Source organism: Arvicola amphibius, chromosome 2 (genome assembly GCF_903992535.2).
Source record: "Arvicola amphibius chromosome 2, mArvAmp1.2, whole genome shotgun sequence".
Classification (NCBI taxonomy): Eukaryota; Metazoa; Chordata; class Mammalia; order Rodentia; family Cricetidae; genus Arvicola; species Arvicola amphibius.
In genome coordinates, this window is record NC_052048.2 from 9,041,746 (window position 1) to 9,068,346 (window position 26,601).

The 26,601-nt window shown below is 39.5% G+C and overlaps 1 protein-coding gene across 1 annotated transcript in view; it reads right to left on the reverse strand.

The window, feature by feature from the left end:
• The window catches only part of Pde3a (phosphodiesterase 3A), a 282,570-nt gene that overhangs the window by 39,719 nt on the left and 216,250 nt on the right, over positions 1 to 26,601 (reverse strand). The window contains 7 exon segments of the mRNA XM_038319708.1: positions 2,555 to 2,589; positions 2,592 to 2,770; positions 9,415 to 9,433; positions 9,435 to 9,500; positions 9,502 to 9,540; positions 14,196 to 14,342; positions 14,711 to 14,962. Of these exon segments, the coding sequence (XP_038175636.1) occupies positions 2,555 to 2,589; positions 2,592 to 2,770; positions 9,415 to 9,433; positions 9,435 to 9,500; positions 9,502 to 9,540; positions 14,196 to 14,342; positions 14,711 to 14,962 (737 nt within the window).

Consider the following 26,601-nt stretch of genomic DNA (forward strand, 5'->3'; position numbering starts at 1 on the left):
AGAGAACTCTCAGCTGTAACACCCGATTCTGTGTTACCCCCTCGGTACAGTTCCCGCGCCACCTGTACCTTACGCGAGTCGGACAAGGGCCTGGAGATTGAAAGAACACACAAAGAGACCTGGGTCATTCGAAAGGAGATCAGCCGAATGCCATTTATTTAGCCTTGGGGCAAATCTATATACCCCACTCTGCCAAGGTATTCCACCCAGGCAGGTGGGAAATTACCAATCTAACTGCTGCACCAGGACTTCCACCTAGGCAGGTGGGAAATTACCATACCAACAATAGAGTCAACAATGCCCTACAGCAAATCACCAGGCGGGGCAGAGGGAGCACAGGAACAAACAGGATGCTTAGTCATCTGACCAGAAACTGTTCCTCAAGATGAGCCCTAGGACAAGGGCAGACCCGGGCCCTACACTCAGCCCTGAAACAGACCAAGAGCTCCTCAGCAGAGCTTCTGGCACAGTGAGCGTATGAAGCCAGGCATGTCTTGGTCTCTGACTGCACAACAAGCACTGGGAAGAAGACCCTGTGGGTGGAAAGCCCACAGAACTCATTTTTAGTTAGAACACTGGCATGAAGAAAGCTTGAGTACCTAGGTTAGCCATTTACTCTGGTCTTCACCCATCAATCAAGGTTGGGTATTTTTTTTTCTACTTAAACATAGTTGTAGAAAGACAAGAAATAAACAGAAAGATGTTACAATACACAATGTTTATTTATCATAGGGCACTAAAGTTTGGATGAGAAGCAAGCCCCAGGAGTTATGTGTTCAAATCTTACCCAGAGGCTGTGGTGTTGTCTAGTCTATCTTTTAAAAGCTGGGCCTATGGGGAAGAACATAGGCCATGGGGATGGGGTTCAAATGGATAACATGCCCCACAACCTCTCTTCTCTCTGCCTTCACTCTCCCCAACAACAAAGTGTCCTCGCTTGGAACCATTTGCCCTGGTGATTCTGCCTTTGCCACAAGCCCCTAAACTACAGGGTTCACGAAACACCACTGAGGAATGAATCCACTAAAGCTGTAGGAGAAATAGACCATTCTTTCTTGATCTCAAGTATCCGTCCACAGTGATAATATATGGGGTTTACAGACAAGCTGCAAGCAATAAAACATGTGAAGCTTAGTATCAGCTGTTAGTTATTAAGAGAGCATAGGTGCTAATAAAAATGAGACACAAGAAAGCTTCGTGCTGCTAATACATTCAAATAATCATCTTCAGTAACTGAAGACAAAAACATTTTTTAAGACAGTCTCAGGATTGTGCTTAAAACACTTGCCCTTTTCTACTTAAACAAATACTTACTACTAGGGAGTGGAGAAATGGCTCAGTGCTTAAGAGCATTAGCTGTTCTCCAAGAGGACCTGAGTTTGATTTCCAGCACCCACATGGTAGCTCACAACCATCTGTAGCTACAGACCCAGCCAATTTGTCACCATCCTCTGGTTTCCTAGGGCACCCCATACACATACACAGGCAAAATATCCTTATACATAAAAATAAGTAAAACCTTTAAAAAATACTTAACGCTTTAAGATCAAGTCTCCAAAATGAAGATATTGCTGGCTAACACCAAAAACATGTTCATCAGTAATTGGAGGTATTTCCTCTTTATGCATATGGATGATAAAACAACACATTAAGATCTTCTTAATCACCCATTGGATAATACTTGGTAATTCACTTTCCCTCACTCCCTTCCCTTCCTCTCTCCTTTCTTTATGAGAAATGGTTTCCTAGGATATAGCTCAGGCTGGCTTCAAACTCACTGTGAAGTTCAAGCTGTCTCTGAATTCCCAGTTATCGTCCTGAGCGCTAGGGTTATAAGCTTGCATCCCCAGAATCAGCATGTAATTCTTCTTCATTGTGATGTAAGAAGAAACTATTTGTCTAATTTCATTTAGGGAACCATTTGAGTCAAGCCATAATGTATTATGTGTTATTAGTTCATTTTGGAAGAGTTAATATTAAATACCTAAGTTTCAGGTAAAATGCCTTAAAAATCAGTATAAAATGGTCACAGGATAACACGTAAAACATTCCAATAAAACAAGCAATTACATCAGACTTCTTGATGAAAATTTGAATAATATATTTTATTATTTTTATTTAAAAAATTTAAACTTTCCTGTTTATTTACATGTATGTGTCTGTATGTGGTATGTTCACATGGATGCAGGTGACCCTGAAAGGCAGAAGAAGGCATCAGATACCCAAGAGGTAGGGTTACAGGTGGTTGTGAGCCATCTGATGGTGGGTGCTAGGACCCAAATAAGGTTCTCTGTAAGTGTAGCAAGCCACTCTTAATTCTTGAACCATGTCCCCAGCTACAAACACACATTTTATACCATCACCCAACAGTATATATAACCAAATATATACGACTCAATACTATGCACTCTCTCGAAGTTCTGTTCAGACTGAATGAAAAATGAAGTTTCTATTTATAGAGAGCCATGAAAAACTGAATGTTATTATAGCCTCAAAAACATAACATCACACGATCCGTATACTCCTGTTACCAGTACACAGTTCTTACCGCTACTACGACAGGTGAGTCAGGATCTGAGGGGACAGGTTCAGGGGCACTTTTGGGTGTAAGTTAAGGCCCTGTGAGATCCAGGGCCCCGTTTGGCAGTTATTTCAGGGGATTCTGGAAAACGTGTGCTGACGTGACGTTGCCAACGGGACTGCTGGCAGGTGACCCTTGAGGAGTGCGAGGACAAGGGAGAGGGTACAGGTGAAATTTCAGCAAGGCTTCCTGAAAGAGAATCAGAGTAATGTCTGACCTTCAACAGTGCAGACATTGTTTCCTTCCTGTCATCTTCACCCGTGTACCATCAGTAGCCACCACCATCCATGCTCAGCCCCAGATCTGGTCTTATCTTCATGCCAGCATCTGGAGACAGGACATGTAGCTGCTGTGTTTCCATGGCATGAAAGTAGGACCAGTAACTCATCCCGATAATTGGTGGCCCACCCACTGAAGCCATAATGTGGCCTGAAGTAAACCCCAGGGCAGGAGGATAATATTTTCTTCTCCCAAGTTGTTTCGGTCTTGTCACCCTAACTGGAAATAACACTTAACAATTTTCTCATTGTGTCCTGAAAAATTTCCAGCTGGACACAATATTCACTACATTGTTTTAAAAAAAATACTTTAAAAAAAACCCTTTTATTTATGTGCATGTGGTGTTTGCCACATGGGTTTATGTTTGCTACATTGTGCAAGAGCCTATGGAGGCCAGAAGATGGCACCAGATCCCCAGAAACTGAAGTTCTTTAGGTGATTGTGAGTCACCATACGGGCGCTGTGATTCAAACTAACCAGGTTCTCTGCAAGAGCAGCAAGCGCTTTTAATCACTGGGCCATTTCTACAGCCTCATTATTGCTTTAAAGTTTCATCTACAGCTCACAGCGGCAGGCATGGGATGCTTAAAATATACAAGTGGAAATGACAATTTGGGGGAGGCAATTAGACTTTTTAACTGTTCTCACACTCAGTGAAATGTACATTTCTACGTGAAAATGCACTCTGAGGAAAGGGCGTTTGATGAGAATATTAAAACACGTGATACACCCCGCACAAATACACAGTAGACCTAAAACTTGAACTTCAAAATTGAGTATTTGTACCAACCTCCCCGTGTTAGAGTTATGCTACAGTGTGAGGTCTGTCTAGAACACTGGCTTGGATTTCTAGAATGCTCAATCTGTAAGACAAGGCTAATGCCTTTTGAAGTTGCTTCCTCCCAAATACAGAGAAAGCGAAGAGCAAGTAAAACTGGGGGTGTCTCTTCCTCCACAGTGCTGAGATGTCAGGATTGCCTCAGTCTGTCTTGAGTCAAGCACTTTACCAACCCTATCCCCCTTTAAAGTCTTTAAAAAAAAAAACAGACCATTAGTTCAAAACCCTCTGGGAAATTTCTCCTTTTCTATCTAGACACAAATGTATTTTTTGAGGGCAATTTATGAGAAGACTGATTTTGTTTCAGTAGCTGGGAGTTGTTAGCTGTAGGGACATGGGGGTTCATTGTTAAATACACATTTTAAAATCCACACAGCCATTAGGGTTCTGGGAACTCAGCGATTAACTAAATTTAAAATAACAAGCAGACTTTGAGACTCCTGGGACGAACTGTTAAAAGAATGTGCAGCAGGGAAGCCGAGACGTAGGGGCAGGGTGTGGAGAGGGGACTCCAGATAGATGGAGAGATGAATGATCAAACACAGGCAGAGTGTTCCTTAATTGCTTGAGTCAGGAGGATTTCAGATTCCTCAATTCGTGGATTTTGGAATACTAACCCAGCTTCAATAGTTGAGCATCTCTAATGCAAATCTGGCAATTCAAGATGTTCCACTTAGTTCCGGATTAGGATTTCTCAGTCTGTAATCATTAAATATCATTTCACTTTAGAAAGGAGGAAATAAAGGATTGTAGATAGAAAGGGGATTTCCCCAGGAAAACTTAGAAATAAACTTTCTTTGCAAGGTTAGAAATAAAAGATGGAAAGGAATGAAGGAATTATAAGATTCTTTAAGGCCTTTAATCTAAAGTTTAGATGAAGATATCTAACATTAGCATTTTACACATACACACACACACCACACACAACGAACTGAAGAGTTAAACATTGCATACTTTCTATATCTTTATCTTCATTTTTTAATTGAGTAATTTTAAAGAGACTCCAGGAATAAGACATAGATCATGAATACAAGTCTGTAACAATTTAAATTATCTTAATATTAAACACTTAAAATATTGATAGGCCAACAAATAAATAATATACTTTAAGAGTCTAAAATTCTGACTTATTTGAGTAACCTAGCTTTTGTCTCCTTGTACGCTTGTTCCTAAGAGCCTGAGAAGATGTGCTTCATGGTGCATAGGCAACCAGAGGAGGAAATACTGCCCAGAAATTCTTTAAGGAAACCCATTGGCTTTCATTGTAAATCTCCTCAGTATTAACTTATATTGAGCATGAAAGAACCTAGGCTGAAGAGATGGTTCAGCAGTTAATAGCTCACTGTCCCCTTTAGGGCACCTCAGTTAAGTTCCTAGCACCTATATCAGGAGGCTCCCAAGCAGCAGTCAGTATCTGCCATTCTGGAGGATCTGGCATTCTTTCTGGCCTTTTTTGGGAACCTACATACAGAAGTACATATACACACCAAACACATTGAACATACATGTACATAAACAGAAACTAAATAAATCTTAAAAAAGAAAGAAATCATCTTTTCAAACAAATACATGCCTCTGTACCAATGTTTTTAGTAAGAACAATACAAAAGAAAAAACTCACTATTATAAAGATTTTTTTTTTTAAGTCTAGCTTATGGATGTAAGGCACTAGATTCACAACAAATAAAGCCCAGACTTACAAGACCCCTAGCGGGGGATACTACACAAGCAGCAAGCAATTATGAATCAGATGAATTTGAAGCTATGAATGATATAACAGTGGTTCCCCATTTTTAGTGGCTCATACTAGAAGGGCAAGATTTAACATTCAAATCAGGGCTCTAGAGATGCTCAGGGTTAAGAATGTGGCTGCTCTTCTGTAGGGCCCAGTTTAGTTCCTAGCACTCACATGGCAGCTCACAGTGATCTGTAACTCTAGTTCAAGGGTGTCTGAAGATCTTTACTGACCTTTGCTGACACTGCACATGTATGGTGCACATACATACATACAAACACTCATATAAGTTTAAACAGCAAATTATACTTAACTCTCCCATTGTTACGCTTTCATCAGAGGACTCCTGTGTGATCTGATCCATGTATTTATGTTTTTTAGTGTGGTAAAGATTACTAATGTTTCAGTTATTTCAAGGAATGCTGACTGAGGAGCTGAGGAACACACTTCTCACTGGTTTTGTGAAAAGACCAGATTCCATAAGTCTGATTTGTGCAAAGAACATATCTTTCCTCCCACTCTGGACTCAGATAATTCAGCCTCGAGTGTTCTGACCCTGGGGCACCTCGAGGCTCAGGGCTCTTACATCCTCCTCACCCCTCCTGGGATCCCATATCCTTACCCTCTTCCATACAAAAGATCTTCCCCAGCTTCTTCATTCATGGTTTATTGAAAAGTAGTGGGAAAGAATCAATTGCATCAAACACAGTTGGGTACTTGCATCAAACACAGTTTAGGCAGCCAAAGTCCATGACATCAATGCAAGGACTATAGGGTTTCAAAACTGAGGTGAGGCTTGTGGACACACGTGATACTGCTCCTCAGTAGAAAGAGACCATTGTGGGCAGAAAGGGGGAGGTGGTTAGAAAGCAGAGATAGAAACTAAATTGGGCCAGTGGGTGGTGCACGCCTTTAATCCCAGCACTTGGGGACAGAGGCAGGCGGATCTCTGAGTTCAGTGCCATCTTGGTCTACATAGTGAGTTCCCCAACACGTAGGGCTAAACATTGAAATATCTGTCTCAAAACAAAAACAAAAAGAAAAACAAAAAAAAGTTGAGATAGAAGAAAGGGATGAGCAATCAGAAATAAATGTATGAAAATGCACGAACAAACCTCTGCTTGATGTTAATCAAATCAAATGAAACATACAATAACCAGAAGAACCTAACCGACCAAGGAGAACAGAATCTAGGTTCATACTGATTCTTAATACATTTCTATATTATTGCAGAATTGATAGTGATAATGACTTGCATTTGGATATTTATGGATGAATATATGCAGATGTTACAAAGTCCTTATTCCGTGGTGACAGCAACCTAAGTGCACCTCAATATAAAGTTCCTTCCAAATAATTATGACGGAATACAGCAAGCCCTTGCCGACAGCAATGACAGACTGTCACACTTGGGACTGATTTTTACCATTGCCCCTTGTGGGGCATGCTGAGTGGATGCTTTTTCTTAAGTTTTGTTAGGCATTAAGTAAGACACAGGAGGAAGATGCAGGGGCATGACAGTCACAAATGTAGATTAAAAGCGATTTGACTTTAAATTACATGTGTGTGAGTCTGTCTGTGTGCATGACATGTAGGTGCCATGTGTGTGCACAGGTGCATCCAGAGGACAAGAGGGCATTGGATTCTTTGAAGCTGGAGTTACAGGTGACTGGTAGCCATTTTCTATGCCTCTGGGAACATAATCCTATCCAGCTTTGGGGGAGCTTTTTTCTTTTCAGGTTCTTCAGGTTTGGCAAGAATATGCTGAGCCATGTTGCAGGACCAATTTTTAGCTTCTTTAATCTAACAGTTAGGCTATGTAATAATTGTAATTTTGGTCACTAACTGAGAGATCACACTCTTTCATTACCTGTACCCAGCCCACATTACTCTAATCCAAACCACATCAATTAATTGTCCTTGATTCTTTATTCTTTTTTACCTCTGAAAACAAGAAGATAAAAGGAAGGGCCAAAGATGAACTCTAGGCCTCAGACAAGTATTTCACTTTTCTATCTCTTGATTTCCTTCTTTGAACTCTTTTGTTCATCAACAACAACAGCACTAAAAGGTCGCAGAGAAAACAAACATTTCCTTTTTGTGCTTTGATGTGTATGTGGTGTTTATGCCTGTGGTATATGTGTGTGTGTGTGTGTGTGTGTGTGTGTGTGTGGTGTGGTGTGTATGTAGTATGTGTGTGGTATGTATATGTATGTTTGTGGTGTTGTATGGTGAGATGTGTGTGCATGGACAGTGTGTATTTGTCACATAGTGTGTGTTGATTTCCTTGCTCCTCGTGCATATTCATGAGGAGGTCAAGAGAGGGTGTGTATTTGTGTCTGTTCATGGCATATCAGCAATCAACAGTCTCCATTATCTTGCAGTGTCTGGTCCTAGTAAGCTTCAAGTCTATTTCTTAAATGATGTTCATTTTACAAAGCTTAACAAACCTCTCATAACTCAAAGGAACCATAATATGTGCAGGAGAGTCAGACTGTCTTAAAGGTTTCTTTCAAACAAACATATTGTTTGAAATAAATGTTTCTTTCAATACAAATAAACTGAACCTCTGGGAGACTGTATTTCTACACTGAACAGTAGAGATTTTAAGGAGACTGAGTGATGGTTTCAAGAGGGGGTACCAAGTGGGAAGTGAATAAACGGATACGAAAGCAGATGAGGCAACCAGGAGTCCTTCCCTAAGTCTTATCTATGTCTTAATGCCATGTTGCCTTTCAAGGCATCTTCTGGAATATCAGTGGAATGTGGGTAACTTTCAAATGGTTCACATATAAATGTCATCATTTAATGATGTCTGGTCTGCCTCTGCCTGTTATATGCCAAGTCATAATATCCTTAAGAACATATAGAAAAAATGAGAAGAAAGGGGGGGAGGGATGAGCATGAGGAGGAAGAGAGAGAGGGAGAGGGGAAGCCAGCAGGAATAGAAATATCAAGAGGGAGGAAGGAAAAGGAAAACAAAAGAATAAGAGAGGAGGAGGGAAGTCAGGAAAGAGGGGAGGAAGGGAGAGAAGGAGGATTCAAGGTCAAGGCAGCAGTGCAGATTGGAGGAATTAGGTTCCCAGAAGGCAGCAGAGTAGGTGAGCCACACTCCTGACCAGCCTTTCCTCCTCAAAGCTCAATCTACTGGCTGTTGGCACAGAAAAGGCTACAAATCTGAGCAGAGGACCCAGCTACCACGAGGCTGCCCGCAGAGCTTTTAGTAATGTCATGGAGGTGATGACATGGATCTTGGAGCTCACAGCTGCCATGGCAGCCAGACTTGCATGTCCAATAACACAGTGAGAGAAGAGGGTTCTCCTTGAGCCACAGACTCAAATTCTTAAGCCGCTGAAGACAGAAGATTCAGAACTGAAGCATAAAGTAACTGAAAACTCCAGAAGAATTTCTACAATGCCATGAAACAAACATTCACTGTTTGTACTTCTCAAGGAGGAAGAGGTAAGAGGAGCAGCCAAGGCCCTCACGTGGATTCTGAAAAGGAAAACACCAAGACAAATGTAATAAAGTGGTGAGCACAAGCTGCAAGTGTGTGTGTGTGTGTGTGTGTGTGTGTGTGTGTGTGTTGTGTACGCACATATATCTGTGTCTAGTGAGGCCAGAAGTGGGTTGGGTATCCCCTGGAGGCTAGAGTTACAGGTGGTTTCCTGACATGAGTACAGGGAAGCAAACTCCCATCCTCTGCAAAAGCAGAGATCCCTCTTAACCACTTTCCAGTTCCAAAGCCTTGAAAAGGTGATCCTCCTGCTTCAGTCTTCTGAATGCTGGAAACATAATTGTATCTCAGCAAACCCAATTTACAGATCCCAGCATGACCTGGACTTAGATTAATCGAGGTGCAATCTGCCAACTCCTTTCAATTTCCCAACTAAAATCTTATTATTCATTTTAATGCCATAGTTCATTACCACAATGTACGTGCAGAAAACAGGACTGTACACCTGGAGTGTGCATGCTTACCTGGCCTGTTTTGTTTTTTTAGCTTTTACATGGTTAGCTGCAGAGATGGCATAGGATGAAGTGAAGGATCTGCTCTTGGTGAGAGTCCATCGACACTGGGGCATTCCAAGAGTCGGGATTCAAGCACTACAATGACAGCAATAAAGACCACAGGGAAATTAGACATTTATTGCTGGGCACATCTCGCCACAACCCTAGACACCTCCTCTGCATCAGATACGCCAATGTGAAGTATTTATTCCCAAATTCCTGCCAGAGTCACTTAACTTGCAAATGATAGGATAAGCTAAGTCCAGCCTCCATTGCAGTTGTGTATCTGTTTCGTCTCTCATCAAACACAGAGAGCAAAGATGGCAATCCAAATCTATCTAATGCATAAAACACCACACATACTCCTACATGTGTAGTCATGTCCTTACAGATTTTTTCAAAAGCTATCTAGAAGATTCATTGACTGCGATGCAAACTGTCCTTTTAGGAGCAGAGAGAGACATAATATGTATCTAGGTACTCTTTGTTATACAATATTGTTGGTGACTAGACACTCCATAACTAGCATTTGATCAAGCCATTAAATAACAATGTCTTGCTGCAGTACTTCCTTATCAGGTTGAGCACAAGAAGCAGAGCTATAGACTGTCATTTCTCTGTCGGCAACTCAGCATTGACTCAGAAAACAAACAAACAAACAAAAACCTGTTAGCAGCAGCCTACAGCAGTGTTCTAAGATTTCTTCTACTGGTGATACCTTGGAAAGAATGTGGTAACCTAGTCACACTCCCATTGAAGCACACTCATGATGGATATGGTACTAACATGCTGATCACATTATGAGGGGAGAGGCTACAGGTTCTCTTTACCTAGGCAATGTGTTTATCAACAGAGACTTGATTCATCAAGTTGCTTCCTGTAAACAAATCTGGAATCAATAAATCCACAGAGGATTAGGCCCACAGAAGGTTACAGAAGCCATGTAATTAGTGGCATAGGATTCCTGGAGGTCTTCCACACCAAAATTTCCCTTTACATACTGCCTCAAACCTTACATGTGGAAACAGAAACATTATCCACCCTAGTTTGGGAGAGAACAGAATTCAGGAAGCTATGCAGACAACCTTGGATGGCTCTCAGTGAAAAGTGCTTGGTTTGTGTTTTGCCAACACCTGTGAGTTCTTTCATGCACTAATAAATTTGGTGAAGGTTAAAATCTAAAATTTGCAGATTGAACAGGATGTGTCCGATCTGTCTGGGTGGCATACTGTAAATAATCCTAAAACTGATAGAATTATAAATCATGGCTATATAAAGCTTTTCATGTAAGATGCATAGTCAGTGAGGGATAATTTAGAGAAGGCCCTGAAGAACATGAATTTTGCCTCTCCCAGCAGACATCAAATGTCCAGAACTCTAGTGAAGGATGGGACTTCATGAGTCCCTCCCTACCAGATTTTTCTTCAATGGTTATATTTTAAAAGCCTCCCTTTGTGCTTACTTTTCAATAACAACTCCACCACATCCATGACAAAAGAGACACTTGGAGGGAAAAATGAGCTTCTGCAGTTGTCAAAAGCATTTGAAGACTACAAAATGTTTGTCTCAAGGCATCTTTAAAAATTTCATATTTAGCCTTTCATAAATGTTTGGAATTTTGTGAATTAGATTGTAAAAAACTTTGTGTATTAGATGGTCAATGATTTCTTTGTGGTATTAGTTTCTGTTCACCCATTCTGCTTGCCTGAGTAACTACTAAAATTAACTAGGAAAAGGTTATGTAATGTATATTGTCTAACTTTTCATTTTTTAGACTATTATACTAGTGGTAAATTATTACTCATCCAGGCAGACTTTTTGAAGAACTCCACATCATTTAACATCTTAAAAAGATAACTTATTGAGGCTCAGCCAAAAACTGCCTACCTGTGTTCTTTTATATCCAATACACATTTAATGGGGGCTTTCAGAGATGGCTCAGTGGTTATGAGCACTAGCTGCTCTTGGAGGGGACCCTGGTTCAATTTCCAGCATCAACATGGCAGCTCATAACCATACCCAGGTTTAGTTCCAGAGGATCAAATACCCTCTTCTGACTTCCCAAGGTATATACCTATGTAGTACATATATGTACATATATAGATGCATGCAGGCAAAATCACAAAAAATTAAAAAATACTTCAAAAGAAGTGTTTTTCAAAAATAATTAAAATGTGTTTATTTTGAAAAGTTTATAAAATAGAATCCAATAGAGTAAAAATTAATAACGTCCTACTTGCATCTATCCTACTTTAACCTGCTATATATTAATCTATCATATTATATAATGAATAGAAACACCGTAAATTAATAATGAACAGGTAAGAACTGAGATTCAGGGCCACTCCAGGACAACAAGTAGAGAAATGCCAGACAGTCATTCAGGAAAGACAAAGAAGCAATAAATATGCCTGGAGCAGGGTCAAGGAAAAGAAGTAGTCTAAGGAAAAAACTAGGGAGACATTTAAGCAGCCAGTTTGCTTAACAAAGCCTTTGCAGGGTGAAATTCGTACAGTGTTCCCAGTGATACGCTGATCCTCTCAGCTGTGGTCTGGGAGGGTGACTATGCAGTCCCTGGCCAGGGCAGCTCTTCAGGAGCCCATCGGTAGACAGTTTACTGGGTTTCAAAGCACAGGGCTCAAGTAGATTAGACACAGAACGCTAAGGGTGAAGGTGGCCTGGTTGCTGGTGAAGACGCATGAACAGGTTCAGTCACTGCTCTGTATGTGTGGGAAAGAGGAACTTCACTAAATGAAAAGGAAGTCTGTCCTCACCCAAGTCTCAGGATTTGGGGAGCTGCTGTTTCCACGCTCAGCTTGCCACCTTGTTGTCATGAAGAGGAAACTATTTCATGCATGGCTATTAAATATTTACATGCAGACATGGGTATTTTCAGTCATTTGGTCAATATAAGCTGTTACGTGTATTCCATAGTTCTGCAATTATAGGGTAAGGATTAATGTAATTGCTGATGTCATATAAAGTATTCTAATTTTCTTCCAAGTTGTAAAACAGAGACAAAGTAGCTCTCTTTAAAAGCATATTTTTAAAGTAGTGTTTTCTTACAAATTCATTTTAGAGTCCAATGTTCCTGTTTCTTTAACCTTTTTCATTTTGGCCTTTCAGTCACTAATAGAATTTGGAGCTTAGATTTCCCAAAAGGGTCGTGTATTAAAGGCTGAGTCTGCAGATTCAGAGACTGGACCTTGAAAGGTAATTAGGTCAGTGGGGTTGATCCTTTGTAGGGCATATTAGGATGTGAGTCTTCCCCCTTCTGTCCTGCTTTTCTCCCTTCTGTTTGTCCTGGCAGCAACAATGTGTCTAGGCTCCTCTACACTGGTGGATTATGACTCCAAAGTCCCAAAGCAAAATCTGAGAGACCACAGTGGGAAGCACTGAAATAATTCTTAATCTATATTAGGCACTTGGTCAGTGATGGAAAGTGGACTTACACATAAAATTTTAATTTAATATATTGTTAATATACTACATAAAATGCAAAGCTCAGGGTATGGCTCAGGGTAAGAGTATTTGCCCAGGAAATATGCGTGCATATGTGAATGGACACACACATGTATACACATACACACATACATGTTCATACATATACACAGACATGCACACACACAGGAACAGATACATACATATGAGCACATATACATAAATATATACATGCACACATGTGCACATATACATATATACATATTTACACATTTGGTCATATATACATATATTTACCCACATAAATAGAATATGCACACATTAATACATACACAGACACACATGAACATACATACATGCAAATACACACACATGCTCACATATATACACACATGCACATGCATTGATACACACATATATAGACACACATGCACACATAGATACACATATAAACAGAGAAAGATACACAAACATATACATATATACAGACATATATACATGTATATACATGTACACATACACACACATATATATACATATATACATGGACACATGCATACACATACATACATGCATATACATAGGCACACATATATATATACATTACACATTCAAAGACATACATACATGGGCACATATATACATACATACACATGCACACACATACAAACAGATATGCACAAACACATGTGGATATGTACATTTACACACACAAATATACACACATATATACACACATATATGTGCACATGCAAGCACACAAAAATGCATATACATGCATAAACACACTTGCAAATACACATACACATACACAAACACACACACAAACATATAAATGCACATACACAGAGAAATTTATAATATTTGAATATATTCAAGTGTTGTTAAGATGATATCTACTTTTTGATCTGTAATATCACTAATTCTGCAGGAATTAATGCATAGTAAGTCTGATAGGCCATGTTAGGGATCATATTTAAATGTCATACTAGATTGCCTTCAAGTTAAAGTTCTAAATGTGGATCTCAATTCGGGTAAATTGTAGTGTGCCCTCCCTCTGGCCTTAGTCTTTTTCAATGACTGCCATAGAGCAGGAGTCATCCCAACTCACTCTTTGTATTTACATTTAAGGTCATTCCAGTCTGGCCCTAAAGTGTTCAGCATTTAAGCATAAAAATCTGGCTTGTTCAAACCTCACTTCTCAGTAACTCTGGTTGGGCTCTTTCCTCTTGAACTCTATGATTCCTTTTCTGCAAATAACTCCTCTGAGGAAACATGGAGCCTGCAGGAGTGGAATCTAACCTGGGCACAGGTGCTTCATGCGGCTTAATGCTGGCACTGCGGTCTCTCCGCACTGGTGCAGGCTCCAAGGTGGGCAGACCTGTGGCAGAGGTGGTGGTTGTCCAAGTCGACGAGACTCTTCTCAGCAAGCCTGGGGGTAAGCTTCTTCTCAAACGCTGGAAGGAATATTCACTTTATCACAACCATATTGTAGACCATTAGTTTTTATGTAAAACAGAGGAAAGAAGCAAGGCAAAGGGGAACAGTTGATGAAACAGTACAGGCAGAATTTTGTCTATTACTATCCTGGAATGGAAAGAGAGATACAGGAGTTGAAATGAGGAAGACAATGAGCAGCAAGCCAAGCCTGGTGTTCACTGGGAAGTCTCAGGAGATGAGGGACAGAAGCAAACTGGGCTACTCAGCCACTAGGTCCCCAGCTCTACACAGGAAGGTGCTGCCTCAGTTCTCAGAAATGGCAGGAAGGAAACTTTGGAGACTATGGAAAGATGAGCTCAGACCAAACCCTTCCTGCCACACCTACCTTGGGAATGGCCAGTTTGTCTTTCTCCAAGCCCTCCTCAGAATCAGAGCAGGCATTCTCGTTGAAGGTTACAGTGGGGTTCACTCTGGGCTTGTGGATGGCTTGGAAGGTGAGCTGAGTGCTGAGCAGGTTGCTTACAGCCCTCAGGGATGTGCACACATTCGGAGGCAGGGAAGGGTCTGCAAGGAGGTCGGTAATGAGGCCATGGGCCTCGCCCATCACAGCAATATCCACGGTGATGCTGGTTCCTGACTGAGACACGAGAACAGGAGATCAGGGATGGTGGAAGTGTGGAGGTGAAGTGAGCTAATGCAGGCTTCCTGGCTGCAAAAGGAATAGTTGTCAAGCATGGTGGCACACATTCATAAACTTGATATTCAGGCAGCCAAGGCAAGGGGATCATGAATTCTAGAGACAACCTGGGCTATGTTGTGAGACCCTGTCTTACCTCTGCACCCCATTAGAAATCAAAAGCAAATAAATTGAGCTAAACATTTCAAACTGGTAAATTTCAAGTCACATTGTTGTTTTGGATACTCAGTTAAAATTTGCCTTGGTTGTTTTTGTGGGTCCACACTTTCAAAAAAAAGTTACACCTTTAGAAAATATATATTGACCGATAAGAATAACAGATAGAGGTTTGAGAGATATTTCAGTGTTTGGGAGCATGTACCGCTCTTACAGAGTACCCACATGACAGCTCCTAAACACATGTTTCTCTGTTTCATTTAGTCTGGTGCCATCCTCTGACCTCTTACGAAACTTCATGTAGGTGATTCTCAACCTTCCCAATGCTGCAACCCTTAATACAGTTCCTCATGTTGTGGTGATCCCCAAGCAGAAAATTATTATCATTGCTACTTCACAACTGTAAGATCGCTACTGTTATGAATTATAATGTAAATATCTGATATGCAGGATATCTGATGGGGGGTCATGACACCACAGACTGAGAACCACTGGTGAACCTATAGCTATGTAGGCAAAACGTTCACACACATCACATGAAAACAAAAAAAATGAATGTTTAAAAAACCATTCCAAACAGTTATGCATGTGATCTATTAATATATTGCATATTGTATAATATTCAGATCAGGGCCAGCACATCTTGTCCCTAAAACGTTCATCATTTCTCTGCATTGAAAATATTCGAAGGTCTTTCTTCCAGCTTGTTAAGACTCACAGGATGTTATCCTCACCTACAGCCATTTCACTGTGCAGCAGCAAGTGGCAGGTTCTTTCTCTGTCTGAGGCACATTTTTCAATGTTCGAGTTTGAGGAGGAAGGAGGCATTTATAGCAAGGCTAGAACACTCGGGCTGCCTCTTACGACTACAAGACTTGCCTAGCTCTGGGTTTCATGCCAGTATCATCACCGTCCTGTGCCATAAAAACAAAATATTTAAAAGGCAGAGAATTTGAGGGGAAAAGAGACCCATCAAGCAGTCCTCATGAAGAGTTCTTTATTATCAGTGGAAAATTTTATCGTGAAAGTAACATTAACAAATAAGGGAGATTAGCCTATGATATTCTTTTCATGTTGTATGTATGTCCTGATTTTAAGTCAAGAAAATGAATGCCTGCCATCCCAGACAGGAGGCAGGAGTTTAAGGCCACTAAAAGGTTTTTTTAGTCATTTTAAGGCAAGCCTGCACTATGTGAAGTGGCCCTCCTCTTAAAAACAAATAAATAAACCAAAACAAAATAAACTTTTTCTCTAATTATTAAAATGTAAAATAATTGAACAAAATCACCTATTACCAAACTTTGCCAGACTTATGAAAAATAGCTAGAACCAAGTTATTTCCAAATGAATGTGAAAATTTAAGTGTGCTGTTAGTAGCTTTAGGATAATTACACATGTCATACAGATATACGTTATTTATGACAACATTCACAAAAGTACCACCAAATAGGGCTAGAACCTACTTTAGCAATACATATTATCAAGTTCATCTCATATACTTGTAGAAAATCACCCAGGACATTTCTGTGCAATGGAAATTATTCTCTCCACCTATACTTTTCTGATACATTAATAAGACATGATAGTTTGGATGAGAAATGTTCCCCAAAAGTTCAGACTCCTAAACACTTGGTCCCCAGTTGGTGACTCTGTCTGGAGACATGCAGGCTTATGGCAGGGAGGACATTACTGGGGGCAGGCTTTGAGCATTCACAGCCTTGTTTCCACTTCCCGCTGCCTTCTCTGCTTCATGCTGGCAGGTAAGGATGTCACCATGCCTCCTCTCTCTCTCTCTCTCTCTCTCTCTCTCTCTCTCTCTCTCTCTCTCTCTCTCTCTCAAAAGAAGTACAACAGGTCCACTCATAATTAGGTTAGTTTTTTTAAAAATATATACCATTGATGAAGAGAATATCTCATAGCTTTAAGTTTCTACTTTTTATGTCTTAAATATTTTTATTGCATTTATTTATGTGTATGTCCATGTATGTATTAAGTGTTGTGTGTGTGCTGTGTGTGGCATGTGGTGTGGGTGTGTATATGTGTGTGTGTGTAAGTGTGGGGGTATATGTGTGTGTGAGTATGTGCATGCTGTATGGTGTGCATGTGTGTACATATGCACATAGGTTTCCATGACACAAATGGGGGAGTGCCAGAGAGCAGTATCCTGGAATCAATACTCTCTTATCATGTGTGTCAGGGATCAATCTCTGATTCTCAAGGAAGTACCTTTATACAGTGAGCTCTCTTGCCAATCCCTGTTTGTTTATTTCAAATACAACTTTTTAAAAACACAAGCCATGTATTATATTTATATTTAGAGAAAAATATCAAAATTTTATGAAGTATCTTTAAGAAGAAAAAGAATTCATGCTTATAGGTCAGTGTTAATGCCAAACAAACTTTACAGTGGGTACTGTGTTGACGTGGTACAGCTTATTAAGTTGACTCAGTGGGCCATGAGAAACAGGAGATATAAAATTGGGGGGCAGTGCATGTGGCATAAGTGGTAGACCTGGGAAGAGTTAGCAGGAGAACTGGAGAAGTATATTATCAGAATACATTGAATGAGTGCATGAAATTCCCAAAGAAACGATTGAAAACATTGTAGTTAAAGATTGTTGTTGATATAAGCAGTAGGTGCTTTTGTGGCATTTCTTCTATATTTTATAGTTCTATAGCAAAGACCCTTTTTAAAAAGCAGGCAAGAAACAGCACAGAGAAACTGGGATCAGCAGAGGAGCCAACATGAACACAATTTGCTTGCTTGGAAAAAGGAAGCAGCAGCAAGAAGAAAAGAGTCCACATTGTCACTGGCGTGAAGTCATGCTCAGCTCGACTGGCATTCTAGTTTAAGAATATTATCATAAAAGAGTTAAAAGCTGCATTGTGCATAAGAACTTATCACTATGCTGTTGGCTCAAAGACCTAAGGATGCCACTGAAGCATGAAATGTAAAACTAACAATCAAAATTGATTGCCCTGAACCTGCCAAGAGTAACCACACACGAGACACTGAGAGGTACCCTGGCTGCTGTGCCAATAAACAGCAAACTGTAAAGCCATTTGCATGTCCACAGAGTAACTGTTAACGAATTTCAGGCAGTGGGATGTCCGTCATTGAGATGGTGTTTTTAAATTATGGAAAATGTGGGAAAACTGCATGATTTACTACTCAAAGGGTATTTTCATGCTTGTTCAAAAAGAAAATAATTAAATTTCTAAGTATCTCAATAATAGTGATATGTTTCATCTAGCTGGTAAAAATGTTTGATAATAATGACAATAAACACTAAGATCAGGCTGATGCAAAGGCCTCTCAGAGGAGAAGTTTAAAACTAAGAAGCTGAGTTCATCATCAGCATAGTAACCAGCTACAGAAGCCCCAGACCTCAGAGGGTCTGTGAAGGCAGATGATTAAACAAAGCTTAAAGCAAACAAACAAATAAATAAAAAGGTCCCAAGCACAACATAAAACATTAAATCATTCTAACTCATACTCCCCTTAGAACAAAAACATTTGTATTTAACATTGAGAAAACACAATTCTAGAAACACTGTTTAATGACAACTGAACTTGGAGCCCCACCTTTAAATACAAGTCTGGTGTTTAATTAACTGCAATAAACAGTGGGGGAAAGTACAGTTGTACACATCAAAGCAGAAACAATAGGTTCTCTTGTTGCACCCATGCCTTCAGTGCCTCTCCTCGCCTCCCTTCCTCTAGGAAGTTATGTAGGCAACCTAGCAGGAATGTCAGAAGCCTCAGTTAGGACACTGGAAACTGTATTTTTAAATCTTATGACAGTTTCCTAAACCAATCACAGATTTCTATGCCACACTATCAATTAAAGTACTTGGTCTTGTCTTGCAACCTATACAATCAGAGAATTGACTGGAGTTCTTATTGGCCATTCTATCATATTTTTTTTCTATGAGACATACACACATGCAGAAAAGAGAAGTTAGTGATTTGTATGGTATTTTGACATCATATTACTTTATGTGTGTGCATGCTCATGTGTATGTGCACATACATGTATGCATGTGTATTCTTGAAGATGTTGCTTCATGTCTTCCTCCAACACTCCACATCCCATATATGGAAACATATGCTCTCAATAGAGCCCAGCACTTGCTGACTTAGCTACCTACTTAGTCAGGGTTCTTCTATCTCAGCCTTCATGCCCTTCTGGCATTTGCCTGAATGTAGGATATCCAAGCTGCAGTCTGTATATTTGAGTGTGAAGCATTTTTCCCACCGAGCCATTTCTCCAGCAGCTGACATTTTAATGTTAAAATTATTTTACAAACAGTAAAATACTTGCTTTACTGACTGCTGATCTCACACGGTTCTCCTATGTTACAAATCATCATGACATCACTCATTAGTCTTTTCCTTTGCCTAGTGTACACGGAGTCTTGCAGGGAATAGACGCCTGTCTGGAACTTTCACAACTCTTTTCTCCCAGTAGTCACTGTGCACTGTGATCAAAGCTCAGTTTGCTGGTTCCCAGGACTGTTTAGGGCAGATTACAGTTATCACAGTACATATGGAAATAAAATATCACTAAATCAATGGCCAGTGTGGCAATGGAATCTATTTCCTTAGAAACTAAGAGACTCGTTTTGTGGAGTGGCACAGATTTTGCAAAGAGACTTCATGAAGGAAGATTTTCATTGAATTAAGCCATTCAAAAGTTCAAATAGAAAACCGTGACATACTTGAAGGACTCTCCACTAAGATGTTCCCAAGTTCCTAATTCATTTCCACTATAAAGAAACTGAAATTGGCAGTCATCCATAGTATGGCTTTTTGGGACTTAAGAGAGGCAACTTGGAGTTACAGTCCACACAGGGGATATAACCTCAGAAAAGAGGAATTTTTGATCGCACATCAAAAGATGTGGGAAAGCTTGCCTGCTTACATACTAAGTGAAAATACTAGAAGTATGGAAAACTTATAAAATACTTTATGATTTTTCTGCTTGAAAGTCTTTCAACCTCAGGTCCTAATTATGGCAGTCAACAGAGCTTCTGTTTTTAACCCAACATTTTCTTTCGGGTGAAATGTGGATGATAAAATAGCTATGACAACCTCTTCCTTATGATTCTGAGAGGAGGAGATAAAATGTAGAGATCATTCAAAAATAAGCACCACGGGGTGTCTAGGGGTTCCAAGGGGTGCTTCTTCCAGGGGAGAGGAGTAGGTAATTGTCCTATTCAGCTATGACATCTGTGAACTGTGACAATCACCAGGAGGGTACAAAGGCCCCATAGGTGTGCAACAGTGGCATACGTGCTTTTCTGGATACCAGTACCATTTTTGTCAGATCCAAGGCCCATTCATTGAGAGAAGAGGTGTAAGGGAAAGAGAGAAGAAGGAGAAGGAAAGGGATAGGAAGAGAGGGAGGGAGGAAAAAAGAGAGGGAGGGAGAGAGAGAGGGAAAGAGAGGGACAGAGAGAGGGGGAGAGAGAGGGGGAGGATGGGAGAGAGAGAGAGAGAGAGAGAGAGAGAGAGAGAGAGAGAGAGAGAGAGAGAGAGAGAGAGAGAGAGAGAGCATACTTTCATACTTAATACTGGAGACTTGGCCAGTTCTCCAGAATTGGTAGATTCATAGATCTTATAAGAGGACCTACATCTACCACCTTGCTAAATCAGCATGACTCCTAACTGTAAATAGTTATTCTTATGCCCAGAGATACATATAATTCTTACCTTTCATCAAAGAAATGTCTCTGCAATAGATGGAGGCCATTACATGACTGGTCAAAATGCATATGTAGAGGCATTACAGAAAATCATAACTGGTCAAAATGCAGTCACCAAATGGTTACGGTGTATACAGCCTCAATCACTACATCTACAGTATAACTTTTGCACCTAAGGCTCATGAAATATCACAATAGAAGGGATAGCTAGATTATAAGAGAAAGGGGCTAGAAAATCTACTGTAAGACTGTGTCTCCTAGAAATGATAGGCAAGATTCACTAAGGATACCCCAGCAATATGGCTGGCTAAAAAGTATACCAATAGATGATAATACGGAAGGAGATATCACAAGGACTTACCCTAGACAGACAACTAAGGGATGCTGAAAGAGTGAGAATCTCCCCATATAAGAAATATTCCCACCCCTATTGGTTGTCCAGCGCTATGTGATTGGCTCAGTAATCATTTCTATACAAGTGTCATTATATGGATGGAGAAGGTTGTGTTTATGTATTTTTAGTGCTTTTATTGAGCTACATATTTTCATAGCTCCTCTCTTTTTCTCCCCCCTTCCTTTCTACCCTGTTCCATGATCCCCATGCTCCCAATTTACTCAGGAGATCTTATATCCTTCTGTTTCCCATGTAGGTTGGATCCATGTATGTCTCTTTTAGGGCCCTCTTTTTGTCTGGGTTGTGAATTGTAGGCTGGTTTTTTCCTTGCTTTATATCTGAAAGCTACTTATGAGTGAGTATGTATTATATTTGTCTTTCTGGGTCTGGGATACCTAATTCAATATAGTGTTTCTAGAGCCATTTATTTGCCTGCAAATTTCAAGATGTCATTTTTTCCTGCTATTGTGTAAATGCACCACATTTTCTTTATCCATTCTTTGGTCAAGGGGCAATTAGGTTTTGTCCAGGTTCTAGCTATTACAAACAATGCTGCTATGAACATAGTTGAGCACATGTCCTTGTGATATGATTGAGCATTCTTTCGGTATATATTCAAAAGTGGTATTGCTGGGTCTTGAGGTAGACTGTTTCCTAATTTTCTTGGAAATCGCCATACTGATTTCCAAAGTGACTATACCAGTTTGCACACCCATCAGCAATGGAGAAGAGTTCCTTTTACCCCACATCCTCTCCAGCATAAGCTATCATCAGTGTTTTTGATCTTGGCCATTCTGACCGGTTTAAGATGGAATATTAGAGTTGTTTTGATTTGCATTCTTCTGAAGGCTAAGGATGTTGAGCATTTCCTTAAGTGTTTTAGATTCCTCTGTTGAGAGTTGTCTGTTTAGGTCTGAACCCCTTTTTTAATTGAATAATTTGTTCTTTTGATGATTAGTTTCTTGAGTTCTTTGTATATTTTGGAGATCAGCCCTCTGTCCAATGTGGGGTTGGTGAAGATGTGTTTAAAGAGTATGTATATATTAACATAAGTATGTAACAATAATTAAGGAATTTGAGAGAGAGAAAGGGAGTACGGGAAAGGTCTTGGAGGAAGGAAAAGGATGGGAGAAATGTCATTATATTTTAATTTCAAAAAATTTAAAAAGTAGATATAATAATAATAATAATAATAATAATAATAATAATAATAATAATAATTCAGCAGCAAAACTGGGGAACACACAGGCTCCAGTGTAGGACTCACTATATGTGAACTCTGTGTGTGAAGAGTTAGAAATCAAGAATATCAAGAGTTGGTCTAAAAGACAAGATATTTTGTTTATTCATTGGTACCAAATATCTATTTTATGGGGTCATGGGAGACACAGAATATAAAGTCATGCTGCTTGAGTCCAAGTTTTAGATCCACCAATGTGCACATACACTAATCTATTACTTTCTAGAACCCTTGCTTTCTTAGCTCTAATATAGACTTACTAATAGCACCCATTTGATGATGATTGAGTGAAATGATGTGTAGGAGGGGCAACAAAGTCTCAGGAAGGTAAATACAGGGATATAAAATCATGGGTGCGTACTGTATAGGAGAAGACGTGAAGATGAACAAATGTGACTAGGGGGAGAGGAAAGAAAGGGAGGGGCCAGAGGAAATGGGATATAAATATGATATAAAGTATATCCTTGTAGGAAAACCTTTTTATATACCCACATACCATGTACAGTGAATATATGAAAAGAAAATCAGATATAAGAAAGAATGCTAGTAGGCGCTTAGCCTAGACTATACGTCGAATAAATACTGCATATTATCAAACTGAAAATGATCCTATGTGTAAAGAAAGAATAATAAACATGGACATCTTTGTCATTTGTGCTGGGTAGTTTTCTCTTTCTCTCAACAACTGTTTGCATGTGTGTGTGTGTGTGTGTGTGTGTGTGTATGTGTGTACTTGACATGGATACCATGTCTGTGGAACTCAGAAGATGGTGCTGAGATCTCCTGGAGCTGAAGCTACATGCAATCGTGAGCCACCCAATGTGGGTGCTAGGCACTGAACTCAAATCCTCTGCCAGAACAAGTCAGAGATTTTAAGTGCTGAATCATCTCCCCTGTCTTGTCATAAGATTTCCCTACCAACAAAACTAAAGCAATAAAATCAGAACTTTTAAATTTTCATGTCTTACTTTAGACAAAAATAGTTATGAACTCTATATTCCCTATACTCAAATGCTCCATAACAGGTCTGAGACTAATTTTTGGCTGTTGAAAAGTAATTGTACAAAAATTCTAGTTCCAGTTAATGTGGTCTATTGCACTGGTGTGATTTACAACATACCCTAAAAAAAATTCTAACAGCAGGCATCTGAGTTCTTTTGTTATAATTATTTCCCTTTTCTTACTATTTAGTCATCTTGGGAGGCACCCTTAGAGGCAAGCACAGCTTGAAGGAATATTCTCAGGGCACAGAGGGAGCAGGGTGAAGAGATGGATAAACAGCATAAGAGATGACACATAAAGAGGAGAGTCTCGGGGACTTTCTTATACTTACTCCTCAACACTGGGAACAGATACTGGGTGTACACAGGGAGACGATAGCTTTCTAAATTTCTACAGAATGATATGTCATTCCATCACTTCCAAATCTTTCCCTGAGAGGCTGTCTTTGTTACCAGAAAATATTATTTTGGTCTTTAATATGCTAAGTTATTCTAGAACATGAGCTGGACACCATTAGACATGATCTTTGACATATGCTGGGCTCTGACCTCAGAGCCAGAAAAACTGCATATGTGTTTATACTTTCATAGGGCCCATTTATAATTTTAGACTTGAAATTGTCTGGGAAATTTTTAAAAAATGAAATCATGTGAAAATTCTGCAGTAAGTCACTGTAGGCTGAACCTTGGCAAAAGGCCACCCCAAGGAAACAGATGTTTGCTTATTTTAATTTTCTGGCAGGGAATAAGCATTCACATTTGAAGTCTCTCCTTAAGATAACACACATACATGTACAGTATAGTAGGAGAGGACCTATAGAGCCCTGAATCAAATAATTTTTCCAATAACATTCATGTTGGAGGGCCCCCTATGAGAGGTCAGAAACAGCAAATGCCAGCAATTACTGTAATCCACAACTTCCTTCTCTTTTGATGTTCTGAGAACATTCCATGTCATCAATGGGAAACAGTACATGGCTCAATGTCCTTTTGTACTTCCAAAAAAGTCTATCTGCAAACAATTGATACCTTGTCCAAACATTCTCTGTTTATATTTTCAATTATAAGTACCCTCCAGACTCTAGCAACTTTATCCAACAACCCAAAATTAATAATCACATTAGAAAGGAAACTGCTTCATTATTAGAAAATGAAACACCTTATTGGTTATTTATTTATTGGCTATTCTGTATGCCCTTATATTGTTGAAAAGATAACCTTAGGCTTAACCTTCAGATTTGTTCTCTCTCTTCCCAGTTAGAAAAGATGAGGTGGGTAGCAAAAATATGTGGGAATCTGACGATGAGCTATTAATGTGATTGCTCATACCAGGGAATGTGGAAAGACTTAGAAAATACCAATTGCTGCATTAGTTTAAAAAGACTGTTTTTGTCAGTGGGAGAAATAAAAAATGGGGGAATATCTGTGTGTTTCCTGAGTTCAGATTTTTAAATATTTTAGGAACAATTATCTCTGAGTTTGAAGTCATTGTTGGTCTGTTAAATTTTATCAATGGTTACGGAACATGAAGCTGCTGTTTTCTAAGGCTAAAAACAAGCGGAGGCAGTGGAACAACAGAGGGCAGTGTTCTGCCTTGATAAGGAACTGCTGCCTCTGCCATCACTTCTGGGAAGAGTGCAGTCCACTCATTAACATATGGACTTTCATTTGTCTTCTTTACACATAACAAAAACACATAAATCATGAGATAACTGGTGGAATTTAATAAAAATAAAATCATGTATATCACTGTTAAAGTGAAATTATAAATACATAATTAGTATTTCCCCCAATTAGAAACATTCAGTTGTCACTTTTCAACATAATCCTTTATGGCAGTTCTGAGGATTGTACTTGGTGTTCTAAGCATGCTGGGCAAGTATTCCTAATAGGGAGTTACTAAACAGTAGCCCAGCTTCAGTCAGCCCAAGCTTTCCCATTTTTTATAAAGTACACTAGAAGCGTGATCCATTATAATACATAATTTTTCCACAGATAATTCTTTATTGTAGTTCAAGTATTTATAAAGCACATGCACATACACGCATACACACACATACACATCTGAACACAGTTTTCTGAAACTTCATTAGCAATTACTCTATTCCCATTGACCATCACTGAATGCTTCCTGCCTTACGTGCATTGATTGGCTCTTGCCTATTCTACAGATCTTCCCTACTTCTCTTTCTAGAGTGTCTTCCCTGGCTCTTTGGATTCTATCCTTTCATGATGATGATTGTGCCTTCTGAGATGTTCCTTTATTTCATATACTAGAAGCACAAAAACCCTAACAAACTTCAAATCCTCTTAGTCATCCCTTGTGAGAAGCCATGAATCTCCCATCATCTGTCTCTGTGTGTATAGACTCTCTTCATAGAAACCAAGCATCTCCCATCATCTGTCCCCATGTGTTCAAACTCTTCATAGAAGCCATTCATCTCCCATCATCTGTGTGTGCAAACTCTCTTCATAGAAGCCATGTATCTCCCTTCACCTTTCCCAATGTGCATAGACTCTCTTCATAGCATTCATGCATCTATCTCTGCTCATCTCTCACCTGTAGACTCTCTTTATTCTAAAAAGCCATTCATAACCAATCATCTCTCAACAGTATGCACAGGCTTTTTTTCCAACAGTATCTGTCACATTTCTTTAATATACTTTGCTTGTGTGTTTAGGTAACTATATAAAATATATTTCTTTAGGGTTTAGACTGCACAGTAAGGACAATGGTAGAATTCATTTACAAGTTTAAACCTAGAGCTTAGAGTAGTACTAGAAATACCACATGCTCTAAACCCACAAAGCAGTGTATTCTTTATTTCCATTTCTGTGCTCCACAACATGGAAAAGAAGTTATGGCATGCAATATGTCCCTGAAGACAAATCACTGTGTTAAGATAGCTTCCTGATAGGGCAATCAATCTTCTAGTGAAGTTTCACATTCTAAATGGATTAAAAAAATTTGGGGGGGGGGGAAACTAGACCCACAAATGAAACATGAACATCTTGTTCTAGAATATTTGCTTTCTGGAAAGAAACAAAAGTCAATTTGAAGAAGTCATACTGATAAGGG